We start from the raw sequence: 22,404 nt of genomic DNA, 5'->3' as shown, positions 1-22,404 counted from the left end.
ATGTCTGTGGCAGAAGTAATTCAAATATCAGGGATGGGCAGGCATTCTCTGTTACTAACAAAAAGAGAACTGTGTGTCTTAGGATTTTCATTTAGGTGCTTGGTGTCAGTTTGATTTAGGTGGCACGTTTGGCATTTTGTTATAAAAATTTACAAGCTGATTTAGAGTCTTATCTTTATGAAACTCTACCCTTATAATGTGCTATAAGTTGAACTGCTGGCTTGTTATTAATTTGCATTGCAGTCCAACTTTTTTCATGGTCTTTGGCCCTCTTTGCAAATGTAATTTCTTTCTCCAATGAACTGCACGCTCTCTTCAAAGTGGAAAATGTTTAATAGATTACTCAGTGTAATACTTTTTTAGCTGTATTCGTCCAGCTTTGCTCAGGTTGCAAGAAATGGAGATCTGATGAGTTGAGAGTTGGGGGACTTGAAGTAATTACTGGGGAGGAGGAAGGAGTTAAATGCGTAGACCTCTCTCTTCTTTTGTTATGTGATCTGGGATATCTTGGTTCTTCTCAGAACATCTCTTATGCTATTTCAGACCTTATCTCTTTCCCTGAAACAGGGAGGAGGTGATTAATTGGTTATCCTAGTTCATAGAATGTCTCTCTGTGACAGCTTTGTCTTTGACACTGATCTTTGGGCCAACGAGCTTTGGCCTGGGTAGCAGGACTGGTATTGCTCAAGGCTAAGGGGCTGATTTCTCAGAAGGAACTAGTAGCATTCAGGTGACCAGCCAGCACTAGGGCAGGCATGCCTACCTGGTACACAGGCTCTCCAGCTGTGATACCTAGTTTCAAAAGCAGATAATTCCTTCCAAATGTTGCTTCTTGGATATCATGGTGTCTGTGTTCAAGTGATGTAAACTTAATAAAGTTCATACTTAAGAATTCCCAGATATAAAAGATCAGAGACTAAGCACTCAGTAAATGATGGCTAGTATTATTATATATTGATCTTTTGAAACTTCACTCTTTGTAAGTAGTATCTTTGAAAATTTCACTCACTAGGTAGTGGTTGGGTTCTTTACATTTGTTATTTCTAATTCATGTAACAGCGTTGCAAGTAGGTTTGCTTTTTCCATTTGAATAATGAGACAAACAGAGACTAGGAAGCTGTTATTAAGCACCTGGAGCATCTTCAGACAAGATATGAAAATGCAAAACTGGGATCAGCAGCCCAGTTTTCTAACTTTAAATCCAGCCCTCTTTCCACTGTGACATGCTGGGTTACTTACTTAAGGAGAATGCCACAGACATCTTTGCACATATCAGAGTTTGTTTTATTGTTTTTTGTTTTAATTTATTTGCGCAACCTCTACATCCTACTCTGGTAGGATTTAAAGTTTTTGTATATACGTAAAGTTTAAATCCTACCAGAGTATTCCTTCCGTTTTCTGTTTTGCTGCACAACTGCTTAATTTGAAAATACACATTGTGCACACTTTGGGACGTTGTATTACAGTAACATAACCCTGGTGTTGATAACCCCCTAGGTGAAGGCTAAAATCCGTTGTCTGCTTTTTTCCTCTTTGCTACTTTACATCAAAAACAATAACTAAAAGTAGCTCCTGCTCTTATAAGCTCCTACATTCCTTATAAAATCAATTGTTTATTCACCCTAACAAAAGTATCTTTTGGGTACCGTCATCAAAAGACTGGATAAGGTTACATAGATGCATCGAACAGTGAGACAGCTAAACCACAACAAAATTATTTTATTCAACAATATTTATTAAGTACCTACTCTATCATGGAGTGCAAAGCACTGTCCTCACGGAGATTACAGTCTGTTCTTTCTTTATAATCCATCTTCTTTGATAATGCTGCTTGGAGTCTTGTATTCTCTCTTTTAATCCCCTGTACACAGATACATACACATAAACACACCTACACAAACACAGACACATTGGGGGTACTCTGGGGTGTGTCTGTCACACCTACTACCCAATAATAATAATTATTATAGCTAAACTTCTTGATATCTTTCCCTGAACAACCACTAGTCAAAGCATTTTACATCTATATCGAATTTCTTTTTTTTTTTTTTTTTTTGCTGTACGCGGACCTCTCACTGCTGTGGCCTCTCCTGTTGCGGAGCACAGGCTCCGGACGTGCAGGCCCAGCGGCCATGGCTGACGGACCCAGCCGCTCCGCGGCATGTGGGATCTTCCCGGACCGGGGCATGAACCCGTGTCCCCTGCATCGGCAGGCAGACTCTCAACCACTGCGCCACCAGGGAAGCCCCCATAAAGGTTTTGAGTAGAAGAATGAATGCCTGCATGTTAATTAAAGGAAGCCCCATGGTATAATAGAAAAGGTATTATTTTGAGGGGTCAAATCCTGTTTCACCACTTACCTACCTCCCTGGTCGTAGCTACTAAATTCATTAGAGTCGTTATTATAGTTATAAATACAACTGTAACTGAACAATAGTAGATTGGGCCATTGTTTAACTGGGGAGAGGAGTAAACTTCAGGTATAGATGTTAACAGACTATTAACGGGGAATTAAAGGCATACTGGTACCCAGGCCTGGGAGTTCTTATGACATCTTCTCCTTCTCTAGGTACTTACCTGTACTATTATAGCGAACGTGACCTTTTTTCGGTCCCATCCTAGATACTAAGCTCTTACGGCAGCAGAAGCCGTGTGTCCGTTTCACAGTTCTTGGCAAGTAGTTCTTGGCTGCTTATGAAATGTTTGTTAAAGAAGTGAGTGACTAATAGATAGTCACTTAAACACAGCTGTTCAGTGTATTAAAGTGGAAACAGTGATTCATTGATTCCCACAACCTTATAACAGAACCTTATTTTATCTCTACAAGGACATGAGCTTTCTTTCAATAAATAAAGCCCTAGTATTCTGTGGTTGCATTGGAAGTTTGCTTTTCCATTTTCCTCCCACAGAGGGAACACTGATGAAAATACAATTATGAGAGAATGTCTTTTAAGATACACACATTCTCATATTTGCTAAAACGTGTTTAAATTTTATTTATATTCATTTGGATCCAAAACAGTAAGTCATTTCTCATCAAGCCCTATCAGATTGTCCCAGTGTGTGGCCAGGGGTTGTCCACAAAGTTTAATGAAAGAGATGAACCATAAACATCAAAACATACTTCTCTAATTTTGAGAGGTTGATTAAAGCTTGATCTGTCCATGACTTGACTTCTGTCTTTAGATGTCTTTATTTCGTTATTTTTACCTATTTCACCACAGGCTACATCTTTTCTGAGCAGGATGCTGACACATTAGAGACATTATTGAATAGAGATTCCCCCCTTTGCAGTTTAAAGCAGGGTGATTCTTAGCAAAAGTGGCAGAATGTAAATGTGTAAAACAATGTCATTAGAAAATGATTTTTGTTTTTAATCCAGAAGATTAAGGGAAATCCCATGTAAGTAAAGTAATCGAAACTCAATATTTAAAGTCTTTTAAGAATCAATATCAGGATTGTTTTTTCATATGTTTTTAATACCATATACATCCCTCAAGTGAGGCTCTTCTGATTGTACATGCTGAAATTCGTAGCACCAATTATGAGAATATCTTTTTCTCTTATTTCTAGGGAATTCCTTTTCCCTGTTAATTGGGACCTGAGAAATTGCTTACCAGCAGGTCTTACTCTAGGGGATGGCCTTCCCAACCTCTAATTGAAGACCTCCTCTGCCAACCTGGAGGCTTGGGCAGGTGTCTGGTGGAAGGCAGAACAGTTCTCTTGGGAGGTGCGAGAGATTCCATTCCAAAGGCAATGGTTATCTTAGCTAAGTGGCTGGGTTGTTTACAGATTGTGTTTCTAGAGGAAGAAAACTTTATTATACACGTATAGATGTACATGAATGTATAGATATAGATATATAGATACATGGACATATATGTGTTTATATGGTTTTTTTTGGTTTTTTTTGTTTTGTTTCTGCGGTACGCGGGCCTCTCACTGTTGTGGCCTCTCCCCTTGCGGAGCACAGGCTCCGGACGCGCAGGCTCAGCGGCCATGGCTCACGGGCCCAGCCGCTCCGCGGCACGTGGGACCTTCCCGGACCGGGGCACGAACCCGTGTCCCCTGCATCGGCAGGCGGACTCTCAACCACTGCGCCACCAGGGAAGCCCTATATGTATTTTCTAATGAAGTGATAGTCTATTCCCACGAGACCAGCTGTTATTTTGTCATTTTATAATCTTCGTTTTCAAAGCTCTTTGCAATTTACATACTTGAACATCCCATTTAATAATTAAATGTTGCCCACTCCTCTGCCTCAAGGACTTTATTCTAGTTAACAGTTACACCTGCCATCATCCTAAGTACAGTGGATCTTCCATCTCCCAAATTCTTCCCTGCTGAACTTCATACCTTGTGGATTCTGTCCCAGTGCTCAGCAGTGGTTCCCAGAGCAGCAAGTAGTATGAAGAAAAGGAACCAGCTCGAATCAGAAGAGACGCTTTTATTATAAAATCAACTTTAATGGCCTATCATAACAGTGATGACAAAAGCCTTCTACTTTTCCATCTAAATGTTGATTTTGGGGGGGTAATATTTTCTGAGATTTCTCTTTTGTTCACATCAGCTTAATTCCATGGACACCTAAAAAAGAACGAGGTGGAGGGAAGATGAAAATGGTGTCGGGTTTTTTTTTCTTTAACCTCCATATAATTCCAGATAGTCTTGATTACTACTTTATAATGATAGTCTCTCTGTATTTAAAGAAAAGTTGTTATATGTATTTATAGTTTGATATGATTTTTAAAAGTAATGTCGAATAATTGTTTTCTGCAGTGGGCTTTGAAATTGAGGTTGTTTAGGCTTATAGCATCATCCTTTACTAGTTTTCACTATTTTATTTATTTTTAATATTTGATTTTTGGGGTATACTGAAAATTATCCCACGTCCAGATCTTAGAAATCTGCAGTCATGTTGCTTAACAAGGATTTAGTACCTAGTGTGTGCAAATTCATTGTGCTAGGTTTATCTCATTTGACTGCTTCTGACAATAATACTTTCACAACTTTTAATGCATCATTTCCCAGACTGTATTCTGGAGAACACTTGTACTTGTTCCATGAGATATTGATAATCGTTCTGGAAGAGGATTACAGAGTTTAAAAGTTTGCAGAATCCTGCATGATACATATATCCTTAAGGGTTTAAAGTAAATTCTAGCATACTTGAGAATACTTATAGTAAAGAAAACCATTTAACCATATTTAGTAGATATAGGCTATATTTATTGGATGGTAGAATCAATTTCCTTCTAGATAGATTACCCATTAAAATTATAATTACCCCTTAAAATTCCTATTTTTCAAAGCACAGTTTGGGAAATATTGTCTTAAGGCAGTTTTAGAAATAGCAATAAAAAATTATTGGCCAAACTGTCCTTAGTATACCGCTGATCCTCTCTCCCTTACTGATACTGTCTTTCTCAGAAGCTCTCTTTCATTCTTTATGCCTAACTTTATGCTGAAAGAATTACATTTTCTCTTATGGATAAAACTTGAGCCGTACTTACATAGAGTCTTCTGAGCCATCTGAATCATACTTAATGGTAAGGCAAAAAATGAAAAATTACCCTTTAGAAAGAATGAATATCCTGACTTTAATTCCTACTGGGGTATAGGATACAAGGGCTCTGGATGCTTGATCAGGGTATAAGAGGGTCAGTAATAACAGCTTATAGTCTCTCTGCTCATCACTCTTTTGCTTTTGCATTAGACTCCTGGCTGGCCTCTCACTGACTAGGTTGTCTTTGCTCTAAAGACCCTATTGATTGTTTTACTGGACACAACAGCTAGTATAGTGTACTGTACACGGTGTTGACCTAAGTAATTGCACGTGGCTTGATAGATATTAGCACATACACAGTACAGATCTTCTTGAAACTCTTTCTTTCCTTTCAGCTACGATGCCATCTGCTTTGATTTTCTTCCTACCTCTGGCTGCCTTTTCTCAGTCTTCCTAACAGGATTTACTTCTTCTGCCCATTCCTCCTACGTTGGTGTTCCTCAGGGCCCTGCTTTAAGCTGTCTTCTCTTTTGGTAAATCCTTCCTGGGTGTTCTCATCCATATCCATGTTTGCAGTTACACTTTCTTTGCTACTAATGACTAATTTTCTGCGTTTGATTCCTTCCTCACCATTGAGCTTCTTCCCTGAGTTCCGGCTCTTGATTAGATCATCTTTACTTGGATGCCTTCATGATGTCCTTATATTAGCATATCCAAAGAAAGACCCATCATCTCTTTGTCCAAGACACTTCCCCTCCTGTGCCTTTTCCTGTCCTGATGGCTGTTTCCAGCATCTACCAAATTATCCAAGACTTGTTCTTGGCCATCATCTTTCATGCCTTTATCTCATTCACCACCCACACACACGCTCACTCAGCCGCATCATTTCTGGTTCCCTTATTCCCCCTGGAGGACATGCATCTTTACTCCCACTGCCTGAACAGTCTTAAGACTTCTCGTCATTTGTTCCATGGCCTTCTCTTGGTACTTCTCGCCAGAAGTCCCTGTTTCTTGTCCTGTCTTTATCCAGGGCATTCTTTACACTACATGCAGAATGATATATCTAAGACATCAATTTGGAATTATAATCAGCATCTCAACCTTAATTGTTTCAGAACTAAACCTCGTACTCCCATAGTGCTTTCCGTTGTAATAAATAGCAATTTCGTAATTTCAATTGCCAAGGCCAGGAGGCTTTGGTGTCATCCTTGCCTGCTTGCTTTCTCTCATACCACACATCCAATCCATCATCAAGTCCTGTTGGCTCAACCTTCAGAATATAATCAGAACCCAACCATTTCTCACCACCTCTACAGCTGTCAACCTACTATTTGGATTATCTCAATAACTACATACTCAAGTCCCTGGTGAGTCTTTATCTTCTAAAACTATGCTTTCCAATACAGTAGCTTCTAGCCAGCAGTGACTATTGAGCTTTAGAACTATAGGTGATCTGAATTGAGATGTGTTATAAAAATATATACTGGATATGAAAAGATTAGTATACAAAGGGAATGAGAAATATCTCATTAATAATATTTCGTGTTGATTATATATAGAAACAATAACATTTCGGATAGGTTGGATTAAATAAAATGTTACTAGAATTAATTTCATGTTTCTTTTGCCTATTTTAATGTGATTATTAGAATAATTAAAATCACAGATGTGGCCCAATGTTTATATTGCTTTTGGACAGCTCTAAAGTCTTTTTTTAAATGCAGCAGTCAGAGCTATCCTTTTGAAATGTCAGATCTTTTCATTTGTCAGGCCAAAATCCCAGAGGCTTTCCAGCTCGCTTGGGGGAAAAGCCAGTCTTTACAGTGGGCTCCGAGGCCCAGTATGATCCTGGCCCCTCAGCCCCTGTTTCTCCTGCTTCTAAAATCTTTCCATCTCTTAGGGCCTCCTCGCAAGCCCCACCTGAGGGCCTCTGCATTTACGTCCCTCCACCAAGCACGCTCTCCCAACCATGGCTGCGTGGCTCCTTCTTCTCTCATTCAGGTTTCAGCTCCGGTGTCCTGATCAACAGTGAGCATTAGAGAGGCTCGTCCTGGACACACCATCTACATCAGCGGTCCACTTCCCCGCACACACTCAGCACGAACCTTTTCATCTTGTTTTGGCTTCGCTTTGAATCACTCCCCATTACCTGTAGGATGAAATCCAAATTGCTGAGTATATCTAGGTGTCCCCTTATGATTTAGCCACTTTCTGACTCTCCAGCACATTTCTCACGCTTCCTCTAAGCAGCCCACGTGCCACGCATTCCGAATCACTTGCAAGAAACCCCAAATTAGAAAAAAAGGGATAAAGAATCTTTTAGAGGTGCAAAGGGTTATTATTAAATGTAAATATATTCTCATACAGAATTAACATTCCTCAAACTTCAAACATTGGATGGTTTTCAAGTAGCAATAACATTTTAATCCTTTGAATTCCACTGATATCCATCCCATAAAATGTACGTTAATATAACTGACCCCAAAGGCAAATGATATACTCACCAATAGAGACTTAAATCTCTGTGAAAGGATCTCTCCACAAATAAGTTTTCCTTTAACCATACTTATTTTCTTCCACAACAGCACAGAGTTTTTCTCCTTCTAATTAAAAAAGAAACATAGCTTATCAATAGCTTATTTGGATACTTCACTATAAGGGAATTTTTAGAATGAATGTTTCTATTGTGGGTAATCAGAAAAACCGGAATTTATAGCTCCGCGATAAATAAATAAATAAAACTTTCAGAAACGTGTATTGTTCCAGCTCATTAAAATGCCATGTCTTTTGGACAGTATTTCTTAAACGCCATAAAATTAATAGTGTATTTAAAAAGTTTTATTGGCACATATTTAATTTAGCCCTAGTGTTTAATTGTGCTGTCTCAGACAGGCTGGAAGCCTGGCAGTGAATATTATTTTTCGCTTTTAAAAGAAAAGCATTTTCCTCCCGGGCTAGCTTCCATATTCTTGACTGTGTTCATTTCACACTGCCTTGCATTTTCATGTGCTGAAATCTTGAGACTCTGTCAGAGCTAACCTGGATCCGGTATTTCTTTGTGTTTTAAAATTATGCTGAAATTTCAATTAATAACTAATCATTCCCCTGGCCTGGCAGAACACACCAAACTAAAATCCTATATGTCAGCTACCGGAGTTAAATTTTAAATCTTTCTCTTACACGAAGCAAAGAGCAATAAACATTTATTGAGTGCCTGCAATATAATAGGCATTGTGCATGGACTCCAAATTGTGAAGCACCATGCGTGTTCTCAAATGTAGAAAATCTAACCTTTTCCATTGTGCCTTCCATAACTGTATCTCATAGTAAACCAATTCCTTTTTCTCTTCAGGGCACTTGCCTTCCACCTACTAGTCCTAACTGCTGGGGACACAGCACCAAATGGCATCCCTTGACTCAGTTCATATACTGCGTGCCGGGAGATAGTGTCCTAGAAGTGTCCAATTAAAAGGTGGGAAGGCGAGGCCATTTAGCCACTCACATCTTGGGGCTGTGGTAAGACCCTGAGGTGGGATACGTGCGTGGCGATGTCACTGTACGTCACAGCCATGCTGAGCTCAGGTGGGTGGGAGAGATGCACAGGGACCAGAACCATCTGCTGTATGGGGAATATGTTCAGAATATAAGGGCAGAGCCTTTTTCTTTACTGCCACCGTATTGCCTGCACCCAAAAAGCGCCCGGTACACAGGTTCGTGTGAGTGGCTTAATAAGTATCTATTGAATGAAGATGAAATAATTGTGAGTAAACAGTGAATCCATGAATGAACAAAGTCTTGCCTGAAATTTTCCAAGTGTATTGAATATTTTAGTATGGTTATCAGTATCTTCTTAAATGAGGAAACTCAGGATCTCAAATCTGTGGCTGTCATGATGGCAGCATCCAGGATGTCTCACACCTGTTCAGCGTCTCTCTTTTCTGGACTTGTTGACCATTATCCGGCTCTGAGTTGCTAGTATAATGTTTACTTTTAGACTCAGTATTCTCCTTTGCTCCCGAATGATGGTTTAGCTGACATATTCATGAAGGCATGATTTGAGTTAAATTTAAAAGAGGGACAGTATTTCAGTGGGTGAAAATGGGGTGTAGAGAAGACTGCAAACGAACAAAAAACACGGGGCTAAGACGTGTCTGAGTGTGTTCTCAGATAGCAGTGACTTATTAGCGCTTAGGACACACGGAGGTGTCTATGAGAGTAAGAGGAAATCTTTGAAAATGTAACTGGAGCTACAGTTTGCCACACTGACTCAATAGCAGGCTAAAACATCTTCACGCCTTCATGAACGGTCCAGTTACTGATTGTTTGTGATGTTCCTCCTCTACAACAAAGCTCCCACTATGTACTGCATACTTTATATAAAACCATTCTGCCCCAATCCTGTTACTTGCCCAAGACCCTGACCCATTTCGCCTCTGGCATCAAGTTCTTCCTAACCACTCACGTCCACCTAGATACCCTCCCCTAGCTTTTTCTTTTTTTTCCCCTTCTTAATTCCCACTCACCTCATTCTTGGCATTGTTTAACTTTTTATGTGTTCTGTCTTCACTCCTCAACTACATGAGAAGCCAGCCAAGGACAACACTAATTATTTTTATCCCCTGTGTCAGCAAGCAGAGTACATTCACAGGGCAGATGTAGTAAATAGTTGGAAAGTTAAAAGCATCCAGTTCGATGATGCTTATCCAAATCTCTTCTATACGTACATGAATTTGAAAAATAATAAATTTGAGGAAAAAGGTTAGTAGCATACAGTTGCACAGATTTTAAACTTTGTATACCTGTTTTCTGTGTGCACCCAAAGAGGTGAGAAGAATAGAGCGAAGGGTATGTATGACAGTGTGGGTGTATTTGTTTTAATGTTTCAGAACTTTGTCGTCTGAACTGAACCTCAGACAGTGGAAGAACCCAAGTGATCAGACTAGATTTCTTTAGCTTCCACAAACTTTAGAGAATTTAATTTAAAAAATAATCTAAAGGTGTACACATATGTAGATTTTTAATTTGGTATCATTTAAGGCATATAAAGATGACAAAGATATAAATTTTTTGATTAAGTCACATACATTTGTTATACTCACCACTGATAATGGAAATGCCTAATACAGATTTCCTTTAAGTTGATGTATTTAGTCATTATAATAGTCACCGTAAGCAGTGCAGTTTTCCTACTAGGAAATTCATCTTTTGTTAGATTCCTTTCCTCCCTGCCTTTTACCCTGCTGTTTCTCTCTCATGCTCTTTCTCTCTCTCACACACACACACTCACACCCTCAGTTTTTGCTTCTTCCCTGCATACTTTTGCTTTGAATTATTCTTGATGGAATCTTGGTTTTGTCGGCTTATTTCCTAGATGGGAAGTGATGGAATTTTACGCCTCAGCACTTCAGCTCTAAATAATGAATTCTTTGCATATGCAGCACAAGGCTGGAAACAGCGACTGGCAGAAGGTAAGTTTCTATTTCCCATTATTATTTGACATATTTAAGTCAACAGACTGTACTGAGATTTGCACCTTTCTCTGCTTCCCAAGTCATTTTCCCCCCTGAAGTATACTTGAGTAAAAACTCACATCCTATTTCAAATGACTTCATTAATTCTTTTGTTATACTTTGCATTTTTGATGTCCAGTATTTTTATTAATTAATTAACTTATTTATTTTTGCTGTGTTGGGTCTTCGTTTCTGTGCGAGGGCTTAACTAGAGAAAGTCCAGTATTTTTGAAGAAAGCATGACGTTATCTGGAACATAATAAAATTTTTTGATATGGCAAGATTTTCTTTGTAATAATCATTTTAATTATGTGTTTGATGCATTGTGTATTCTCTAATGTCCGAGAGCCTGGAAGAATCTTCTTTTAATACAGTCTTCCCCTGAAGCCACCACTTCATCTTATCATTCCTTTAGTCACCAAGCTTCATGAAAGACTAAAAAATACCCAGTGTTACCACATTTTTACTCCCTTAGCCACTCACATGTTTGTGGTTGGGTGTGACCCCACCATACACAATGGGAACAGTCCCTTCTAGAGAATACGACGAATGGCTTTCTCATTGCAAAGTTCACTTTCCTCTTCTCAGTCCTTGGCATTTCATCTTCCTTCTCCTATGTCTCACTTGTTATCTACCCCATCTAATTTGAAACCATCTGCCTTCGACATTCATAATATATTTTAAATTGTGTCCCCAGGCTACCTTTCTGACAGCCTTTTCTCACCTTCCTTCAGGAGCTCCTGTTCTTTCACCTGATGGTAAATGGTGATGTCTCCACCATTCTCCTCCCTGCTATTTGCTTTTGCAACTATTCCCATGCTCTAAGAGCCTCATTCAGCTGGTTTCAGCTATATAGCCCATATGCTGAGAACGTCCAAATCTGGCTGGAAGTCCTCTTTCCCAATCCTTTGCTGCTCCATTCCACAAACCTGCTGGATCTTTCCAGTATCAGGCACCTTAAAACCAAAATGCCAGTATTAAACTCTCTTCCCTTTTTTTTTTTTTTTTTTTTTTGCGGTACGCGGGCCTCTCACTGTTGTGGCCTCTCCCGTTGCGGAGCACAGTCTCCGGACGCGCAGGCTCAGCGGCCATGGCTCACGGGCCCAGCCGCTCCGCGGCATGTGGGATCTTCCCGGACCGGGACACGAACCCATGTCCCCTGCATCGGCAGGCGGACTCTCAACCACTGCGCCACCAGGGAAGCACTCTCTTCCCTTTTAATGTCTACTATTTCTTCTGCCTTCTGTCTACTAAGGTCACCCCCTTTTCTCACAGCTCCTCACTTTGAAACCTTGATGATGTCTTTGTTCCTCTTCCTTCTCCCCAGGTCTATCTGGTTATGAACTGTTACTTGTGTCTTTGAATCTTCTTCAACATTCTCAAGATGCTGGCCTGACTGTAATCTCCATCTCTCATCTATGCTACTCAGTAGCCTCCCAGCCAGTTTCTAAGTTGCTTATTTGGCCATATTCCTCCCTCAGTGAACACCGCCAGGACCTCCCTCTGTCTCTTACAGGAAAAATTCAGGGCTCTCTTTAAAACATGTGTTGGGTAATTGGCCACTGCCTACCTTTCCTATTTCATTTCATCCTGTGGTCTACTCATAACTGGCCACTCAAAAGCACGTAAATATACGTATTCATATCTCTGTGCCTTGTGAACTAATTACTGTATGAAAGCTTGGTCATCTTTCAAAAGCTAACTCAAGGATCAGGTTCTATGTATGGTCTTCCCTAATCAATTTAGGGAGGATTAAGTACTTTCCCTTCATTTATTCTTATGACCTATACAGGGCTTTCCACATTGTGTTATTATACTCAACTGTGTGCTTTTTCTTTCACCAGACTGGTTTCATCAAGGACAGTGAATATACACTTTCATTTACAACGCCTAGCACTCTGTACATTTGCTAAATGCTTTAGAGTCTGTCTAAGACTAAATGACTGAGTGATGTTCATAAAAAAAGAAGCTGTAGAAATATTATCAGTACTCAGCTTTTTTACCTTTTGGCATCCATAAAAGTTTATTCAAATTAGTTACATGTTTTCTTTATTAACTGGCAAAATATATGACAACTTTTACTCAATATCTAAGCATTTTCTTTCTAGGAGAGTTTACTCCAGAAATGCAATTGCGGATAAGGCAAGAAATTGAAAAGGAAAAGAAAACAGAACCCTGGAAAGAAAAATTCTTCGAAAGGTTTTATGGAGAAAAGTAAGTACTAGAGCATCGTCTTCTCATTTCTTTTAGAAGGAAATGAAAATGTAATTCTCTGTTTCACTTAGCACATGCTATAAAACTTCATAAACGTGTGATAAAAGGCAGTAGTCTCTCAGTGTAAGAAATTGCAGGTAAAATTATAGTGGCATATCAGCACTTAAATTTTAAAAAATGCATTTTCAAGGGTTTATAACTTGTCCATGAAAATTCATTTTGGACTGAAAATAGCACATGAAATTCTACAGAAGTCAATTTTGGCTTTCCTAACTGGATTTTAGTAAAAATCTCCTGTTTTTTTTTTAAATCTAAGCATTTTCATTAATAAATGCGTTAGAGATAAGTAGTCTTGGGCACATATTTAATTCTCACATTTTTTTCCAAAAATTTTGACTCTCCATATACATTTGTTTAGTCCTTATTTGGGGGGAGAGCCTGAGGTATTACCCTTTACTCTATCCATTTTCCTCTTTATGTAAAACCACTTTTTATAAAACATATTTTATTCAAGTAGTTGATTTGCAGTGTGTTAATTTCTGCTGTACAGCAAGGTGATTCAGTTATACATGTATATACATTATTTTTTATATTCTTTTCCATTATGGTTTATCATAGGATATTGAATATAGTTCCCTGTGCTATACAGTAGGACCTTTTTTATCCATTCTACATATATATATAATAGTTTGCGTCTGCTAATCCCAAACTCCCAGTCCATCCTGCCCCCAGCCCCACTCGGCAACCAGAAGTCTGTTCTCTGTGTCTATGAATCTGTTTCATAGATAAGTTCATTCGTGTCATATTTTAGATTCCACATATAAGTGATATCATACAGTATTTGTCTTTCTCTGTGTGACTTAACTTCACTTAGTATGATAATCTCTAGTTACATCCATCCGTGTTGCTGTAAATGACATTATTTCATTATTTTTTTTATGGCTAGGTAATATTCCATTGTGTATATATACACACCACATCTTTATCCATTCATCTTTTGATGGACGTTTAGGTTCTTTCCATGTCTTGGCTATTATGAATAGTGCTGCTATGAACATACGGGTGCATATATCATTTTGAATTATAGTTTGGTCTGGATATATGCCCATGAGTGGGATTGCTGGATCATACGGCAACTCTGTTTTTAGCTTTTTGAGGAACCTCCATACTGTTCTCCATTAGTGACTGCACCAATGTACATGCCCACCAATAGTGTAGGAGGCTATAACTGCTTTTTAATTTATTATTATTATTTGTGTATGTGTGTGTTGTAAAAATAATACCAGTCACACCTAAGTATGGTACTGACTGAGCTAATTTGAAAGTAGTTTCTCCTTTGCCTCATGGTTAACAGGAACATATTCTCCTTGGGCAGAATTTGAATCTCACAGACAGTCAGATCCCTAAGAAAGAAAGAGGGATTTAAGAGCTGACAATTGACAGCAACGTTAGATCATCATGGATAGAGTAATTTGTGCTTTAATTTCCACATACACAATTAATGCTTGAAAGTCATTTTTTTTTGCTCTAGTCCAACTGCTGTAGAATTTTTATCTGTAACTTGAAAAAAAAATTATTTTTTACATCTTTATTGGAGTATAATTGCTTTACAATGGTGTGTTAGTTTCTGCTTTATAACAAACTGAATCAGTTATACATATACATATGTTCCCATATCTCTTACCTCTTGCGTCTCCCTCCCTCCCACCCTCCCTATCCCACCCCTCAAAGCACTGAGCTGATCTCCCTGTGCTATGCAGCTGCTTCCCACTAGCTATCTATTTTACGTTTGGTAGTGTATATATGTCCATGCCACTCTCTCGCTTTCTCACAGCTTACCCTTCCCTGTCCCCATATCCTCAAGTCCATTCTCTAGTAGGTCTGTGTCTTTTTTCCTGTCTTACCCCTAGGTTTTTCATGACATTTATCTTTCTTAAATTCCATATATATGTGTTAGCATACGGTATTTGTCTTTCTCTTTCTGACTTACTTCACTCTGTATGACAGACTCTAGGTCCATCCACCTCATTACAAATAGCTCAGTTTCGTTGCTTTTTATGGCTGAGTAATATTCCATTGTATATATGTGCCACATCTTCTTTATCCATTCATCCGATGATGGACACTTAGGTTGTTTCCATCTCTGGGCTATCGTAAATAGAGCTGCAATGAACATTTTGGTACATGACTCTTTGAATTTTGGTTTTCTCAGGGTATATGCCCAATAGTGGGATTGCTGGGTCATATGGTAGTTCCATTTTTAGTTTTTTAAGGAACCTCCATACTGTTCTCCATAGTGGCTGTACCAGTTCACATTCCCACCAACAGTGCAAGAGGGTTCCCTTTTCTCCACACCCTCTCCAGCATTTATTGTTTGTAGATTTTTTGATGATGGCCATTCTGACTGGTGTGAGATGATATCTCATTGTAGTTTTGATTTGCATTTCTCTAATGATTAATGATGTTGAGCATTCTTTCATGTGTTTGTTGGCAATCTTATATCTTCTTTGGAGAAATGTCTGTTTAGGTCTTCTGCCCAGTTTTGGATTGGGTTGTTTTTTATATTGAGGGGCATGAGCTGCTTGTAAATTTTGAAGAGTAATCCTTTGTCAGTTACTTCATTTGCAAATATTTTCTCCCATTCTGAGGGTTGTCTTTTGGTCTTGTTTATGGTTTCCTTTGCTGTGCACAAGCTTTGAAGTTTCATTAGGTCCCATGTGTTTATTTTTGTTTTTATTTCCATTACTCTAGGAGGTGGGTCAAAAAGGATCTTGCTGTGATTTATGTCATAGAGTGTTCTGCCTATGTTTTCCTCTAAGAGTTTGATAATTTCTGGTCTTACATTTAGGTCTTTAATCCACTTTGAGCTTATTTTTGTGTATGGTGCTAGTGGGTGATCTAATCTCATACTTTTACATGTACCTGTCCAGTTTTCCCAGCACCACTTATGGAAGAGGTTGTCCTTTCTCCACTGTACATTCCTGCCTCCTTTATCAAACATAAGGTGACCATATGTGCGTGGGTTTATCTCTGGGCTTTCTATCCTGTTCCATTGATCTATCATTCTGTTTTTGTGCCAGTACCATACTGTCTTGATTACTGTAGCTTTGTAGTATAGTCAGAAGTCAGGGAGCCTGATTCTTCCAGCTCCGCTTTTCATTCTCAAGATTGCTTTGGCTATTCGGGGTCTTTTTGTGTTTCCATACAAATTATGAAATTTTTTATTCTAGTTCTGTGAAAAATTCCAGTGGTAGTTTGATAGGGATTGCATTGAATCTGTAGATTGCTTTGGGTAGTAGAGTCATTTTCACAATGTTGATTATTCCAATCCAAGAACATGGTATATCTCTCCACCTATTTGTATCATCTTTAATTTCTTTCATCAGTGTCTTATAATTTTCTGCATACAGGTCTTTTGTCTCCTTAAGTAGGTTTATTCCTAGATATTTTATTCTTTTTGTTGCAATGGTAAATGGGAGTGCTTTCTTGATTTCACTTTCAGATGTTTCATCATTAATGTATAGGAATGCCAGAGATTTCTGTGCATTAATTTTGTATCCTGCTACTTTACCAAATTCACTGATTAGCTCTAGTAGTTTTCTGGTAGCATCTTTAGGATTCTCTATGTTTAGTATGTCATCTGCAAACAGTGACAGCTTTACTTTTTCTTTTCTTATTTGGATTCCTTTTATTTCCTTTTCTTCTATGATTGCTGTGGCTAAAACTTCCAAAACTATGTTGAATAAGAGTGGTGAGAATGGGCAACCTTGTCTTGTTCCTGATCTTAGTGGAAATGCTTTCAGTTTTTAACCACTGAGGACGATGTTGGCTGTGGGTTTGTCATATAGGGCCTTTATTATGTTGAGGAAAGTTCCCTCTGCCTACTTTCTGCAGGGTTTTTCTCATAAATGGTGTTGAATGTTGCCGAAAGCTTTCTCTGCATCTATTGAGATGATCATATGGTTTTTCTCCTTCAATTTGTTAATATGGTGTATCATGTTGATTGGTTGGCGTATATTGAAGAATCCTTGCATTCCTGGAATAAACCCCACTTGATCATGGTGTATGATCCTTTTAATGTGCTGTTGGATTCTGTTTGCTAGTATTTTGTTGAGGATCTTTGCATCTATGTTCATCAGTGATATTGGCCTGTAGTTTTCTTTCTTTGTGACATCCTTGTCTGCTTTTGGTGTCAAGGTGATGGTGGCCTTGTAGACTGAGTTTGGGAGTGTTCCTCCCTCTGCTACATTTTGGAAGAGTTTGAGAAGGATAGGTGTTAGCTGTTCTCTAAACGTTTGATAGAATTTACCTGTGAAGCCATCTGGTCCTGGGCTTTTGTTTGCTGGAGGATTTTTAAGTACAGTTTCAATTTCAGTGCTTGTGATTGGTCTGTTCATATTTTCTATTTCTTCCTGATTCAGTCTTGGCAGGTTGTGCATTTCTAAGAATTTGTCCATTTCTTCCAGGTTGTCCATTTTATTGGCATAGAGTTGCTTGTAGTAATCTCTCATGATCTTTTGTATTTCTGCACTGTCAGTTGTTACTTCTCCTTTTTCATTTCTAATTCTACTGATTTGAGTCTTCTCCCTTTTCTTTCTTGATGAGTCTGGCTACTGGTTTATCAATTTTGTTTAACTTCTCAAAGAACCAGCTTTTAGTTTTATTGATCTTTGCTATCGTTTCCTTCATTTCTTTTTCATTTATTTCTGATCTGATTTTTAAGATTTCTTTCCTTCTGCTAACTTTGGGGATTTTTGTTCTTCTTACTCTAATTGCTTTAGGTGCAAGGTTAGGTTGTTTATTCGGGATGTTTCCTGTTTCTTAAGGTAGGATTGTATTGCTATAAACTTCCCTTTTAGAACTGCTTTTGCTGCCTTCCATAGGTTTTGGGTCGTCTTGTCTCCATTGACATTTGTTTCTAGGTATTTTTTGATTTCCCCTTTGATTTCTTCAGTGATCACTTCATTATTAAGTAGTGTATTGTTTAGCCTCCATGTGTTTGTATTTTTTACAGATCTTTTCCTGTAATTGATACCTAGTCTCATGGCGTTGTGGTCGGAAAAGATACTTGATACAATTTCAATTACCAAGGCTTGATTTGTGACCCAAGATGTGATCTATCCTGGAGAATGTTCCATGAGCACTTGAGGAGAATGTGTATTCTGTTGTTTTTGGATGGAATGTCCTATAAATACCAATTAAGTCCCTCTTGTTTAATGTATCATTTAAAGCTTGTGTTTCCTTATTTATTTTCATTTTGGATGATCTGTCCATTGGTGAAAGTGGGGTGTTAAAGTCCCCTACTATGACTGTGTTACTGTCGTTTTCCCCTTTTATGGCTGTTAGTATTTGCCTTATGTATTGACGTGCTCCTATGTTGAGTGCATAAATATTTGCAATTGTTATATCTTCTTCTTGGATCGATCCCTTGATCATTATGTAGTGTCCTTCTTTGTCTCTTCTAATTGTCTTTATTTTAATGTCTATTTTGTCTGATATGAGAATTGCTACTCCAGCTTTCTTTTGTTCTCTATTTGCATGGAATATCTTTTTCCATCCCCTTACTTTCAGTCTGTATGTGTCTCTGGGTCTGAAGTGGGTCTCTTGTAGACAGTATCTATATGGGTCTGTTTTTGTATCCATTCAGCCAATCTGTGTCTTTTGGTGGAAGCATTTAGTCCATTTACATTTAAGGTAATTATTGATATGTATGTTCCTATTCCCATTTTCTTAATTGTTTTGGGTTCGTTATTGTAGGTCTTTTCCTTCTCTTGTGTTTCTTGCCTAGAGAAGTTCCTTTAGCATTTGTTGTAAAGCTGGTTTGGTGGTGCTGAACTCTCTCAGCTTTTGCTTGTCTGTAAAGTTTTTAATTTCTCCATCAAGTCTGAATGAGATCCTTGCTGGGTAGAGTAATCTTGGTTGCAGGTTTTTCTCCTTTATCACTTTAAATATGTCCTGCCAGTCCCTTCTGGCTTGCAGAGTTTCTGCTGAAAGATCAGCTGTTAACCTTATGGGGATTCCCTTGTGTGTTATTTGTTGTTTTTCCCTTGCTGCTTTTAATATGTTTTCTTTGTATTTAATTTTTGAGAGTTTGATTAATATGTGTCTTGGAGTATTTCTCCTTGGATTTATCCTGTATGGGACTCTCTGTGCTTCCTGGACTTGATTAATTATTTCCTTTCCCATATTGGGGAAGTTTTCAACTATAATCTCTTCAAATATTTTCTCAGTCCCTTTCTTTTTCTCTTCTTCTTCTGGAACCCCTATAATTCGAATGTTGGTGCATTTAATGTTGTCCCAGAAGTCTCTGAGACTGTCCTCAGTTCTTTTCATTCTTTTTTCTTTATTCTGCTCTGCAGTAGTTATTTCCAGTATTTTATCTTCCAGGTCACTTTTCCATTCTTCTGCCTCAGTTATTCTGCTATTGATCCCATCTAGAGTACTTTTAATTTCATTTATTGTGTTGTTCATCGTTTCTTGTTTCATCTTTAGTTCTTCTAGGTCCTTGTTAAATGTTTCTTGTGTTTTCTCTATTCTATTTCCAAGATTTTGGATCATCTTTACTATCATTATTCTGAATTCTTTTTCAGGTGGACTGCCTATTTCCTCTTCATTTTTTAGGTCTGGTGGGTTTTTACCTTGTTCCTTCATCTGCTGTTTTTCTGTCTTCTCATTTTGCTTATCTTACTGTGTTTGGGGTCTGCTTTTTGCAGGCTGCAGGTGCGTAGTTCCCGTTGTTTTTGGTGTCTGTCCCCAGTGGCTAAAGTTGGTTCAGTGGGTTGTGTAGGCTTCGTGGTGGAGGGGACTAATGCCTGTGTTCTGGTGGATGAGGCTGGATCTTGTGTTTCTGGTGGGCAGTTCCACGTCTGGTGGTGTGTTTTGGGGTGTCTGTGGACTTATTATGATTTGAGGCAGCCTCTCTGCTAATGGATGGGGTTGTGTTCCTGTCTTGCTAGTTGTTTGGCATAGGGTGTCCAGCACTGTAGCTTGCTGGTCATTGAGTGAAGCTGGGTGTTGGTGTTGAGATGGAGATCTCTGGGAGATTTTCACTGTTTGATATTATGTGGAGCTGGGAGGTCTCTTGTTGACCAGTGTCCTGAAGTTGGCTGTCCCACGTCAGAGCCACAGCACTGAGTCCTGGCTGCAGCACCAAGAGCCTTTTATCCATATGGGTCAGAATAAAAGGCAGAAAAAGTAGAAAGAAAGAGAGAGAGAGAGAGAGAGAGAGAGGGAGGGAGGGAGGAAAGGCAGGAAGGAAGAAAAGAAAGAAAGGAAGGAAGGAAGAAAAGAAAGAAAGAAAGAAGAGAAAGAAGGGAGGGAGGAAGGAAGGAGGGAAGGAAGGAAAGAAAGAAAAAGAAAGAAAGAAGATAAAATAACATAAGAAAAAGTTATTAAAATGAAAAATTATTATTAAGGAAAAAATTTTTTAAAAAGAAAAGAAAAAAACGGACGGATTGAACCCTAGGACAAATGGTGGAAGCAAAGCTATACAGACAAAATCTCACATAGAAGCATACACATACACACTCACAAAACGAGGAAAAGGGGAAAAGATCATAAATCTTGCTCTCAAAGTCCACCTCCTCAATTTGGGGTGACTCGTTGTCTATTCAGGTATTCCACGGATGAAGGGTACATCAAGTTGATTGTGGAGCTTTAATCCGCTGCTTCTGAGGCTGCTGGGAGAGATTTCCCTTTCTCTTCTTTGTTTTCACAGCTCCCGGGGCTCAAGCTTTGGACTTGGCCCCGCCTCTGTGTGTAGGTCGCCAGAGGGCGTCTGTTGTTCGCTCAGACAGGACGGGGTTAAAGGAGGCACTGATTCGGGGGCTCTGGCTCCTCAGGCCGGGGGGAGTGAGGGGCACGGAGTGCGGGGTGAGCCTGTGGCAGCAGAGGCCGGCGTGACGTTGCACCAGCCTGAGGCGCGCCGTGCGTTCTCCCGGGGAAGTTGTCCCTGGATCCCGGGACCCTGGCAGTGGCGGGCTGCGCAGGCTCTCCGGAAGCGGGGCGTGGACAGTGACCTGTGCTCGCACACAGGCTTCTTGGTGGCGGCAGCAGCAGCCTTAGCGTCTCCTGCCCATTTCTTGGGTCCGCGCTTTTAGCCGCGGCTCGCGCCCATCTCTGAAGCTCCTTTAAGCAGCGCTCTTAATCCCCTCTCCTCGCGCACGAGGAAACAAAGAGGGAAGAAAAAGTCTCTTGCCTCTTCGGCAGGTCCAGACTTTTTCCCGGACTCCCTCCCGGCTAGCCGTGGTGCACTAACCCCCTACAGGCTGTGTTCACGCCACCAACCCCAGTCCTCTCCCGGCGCTCCGACAGAAGCCCGGGCCTCAGCTCGCAGCCCCGCCCTCCGCGGCGGGTGAGCAGACAAGCCTCTCGGGCTGGTGAGTGCCGGTCGGCCCTGATCCTCTGTGCGGGAATCTCTCCGCTTTGCCCTCCGCACCCCTGTTGCTGTGCTCTCTTCCATGGCTCCGAAGCTTTCCCCCTCCGCCACCCGCAGTCTCCGGCCGCGAAGGGCCTTCCTAGTGTGTGGAAACCTTTCCTCCTTCACAGCTCCCTCCCACTGGTGCAGGTCCCGTCCCTATTCTTTTGTCTCTGTTTTTTCTTTTGCCCTACCCAGGTACGTGGGGGGGTTTCTTGCCTTTTGGGAGGTCTGAGGTCTTCTGCCAGCGTTCAGTAGGTGTTCTGTAGGAGTTGTTCCACGTGTAGATGTATTTCTGGTGTATCTGTGGGGAGGAAGGTGATCTCTGCGTCTTACTCTTCCGCCATCTTCTCGTCCCCTCGAAAGTCGTTGTTTTGTGTAAAAGACACTGAGGTGGTTGCAGGCAACACAACCTGTACCATTTGATCTAATTTCACGAAACTCCCCCTGTACATGAGGAAAACCGTCAGGGGGAGTCTCACATGAGCGCTCGTTGTAAAAAGGCATCACGTGATGAGCAGCCTGCTTACTCGGAGCAGCCTTGCCTCTGGCGAGTTGTCCTAAGTAGCCCTCCTCCTGAGTTTGAGTAGGAAGGCTCCTTTTCAGTTGCTGCCCTAGGACTTTGGATGCATATACATATTTAAGCAAAGCTAAAAGGAGATAATTAATGCCCTTTCTCAAAAATTAAAATTGTGGCACACTAGTTACAGGCTAGTTACCAGCAGTATTACTCAAGCCTGGCGGCATCACAATCTTCA

The 22,404-nt window shown here is 39.9% G+C and overlaps 1 protein-coding gene across 1 annotated transcript in view; it reads left to right on the top strand.

Annotated features, from left to right (window-relative positions):
* ASXL3 (ASXL transcriptional regulator 3) overlaps positions 1-22,404 on the top strand; it is a 140,272-nt gene that overhangs the window by 106,789 nt on the left and 11,079 nt on the right. Inside the window, 2 exon segments of the mRNA XM_029230434.1 lie at positions 10,878-10,974; positions 13,125-13,230. Coding sequence (XP_029086267.1) covers positions 10,878-10,974; positions 13,125-13,230 — 203 coding nt within the window.

Source organism: Monodon monoceros, unplaced genomic scaffold (assembly GCF_005190385.1).
Source record: "Monodon monoceros isolate NGI ecotype Baffin Bay Population unplaced genomic scaffold, NGI_Narwhal_1 Super_Scaffold_1, whole genome shotgun sequence".
Lineage (NCBI taxonomy): Eukaryota > Metazoa > Chordata > Mammalia > Artiodactyla > Monodontidae > Monodon > Monodon monoceros.
This window is presented reverse-complemented; position numbering and strand designations above follow the sequence as displayed.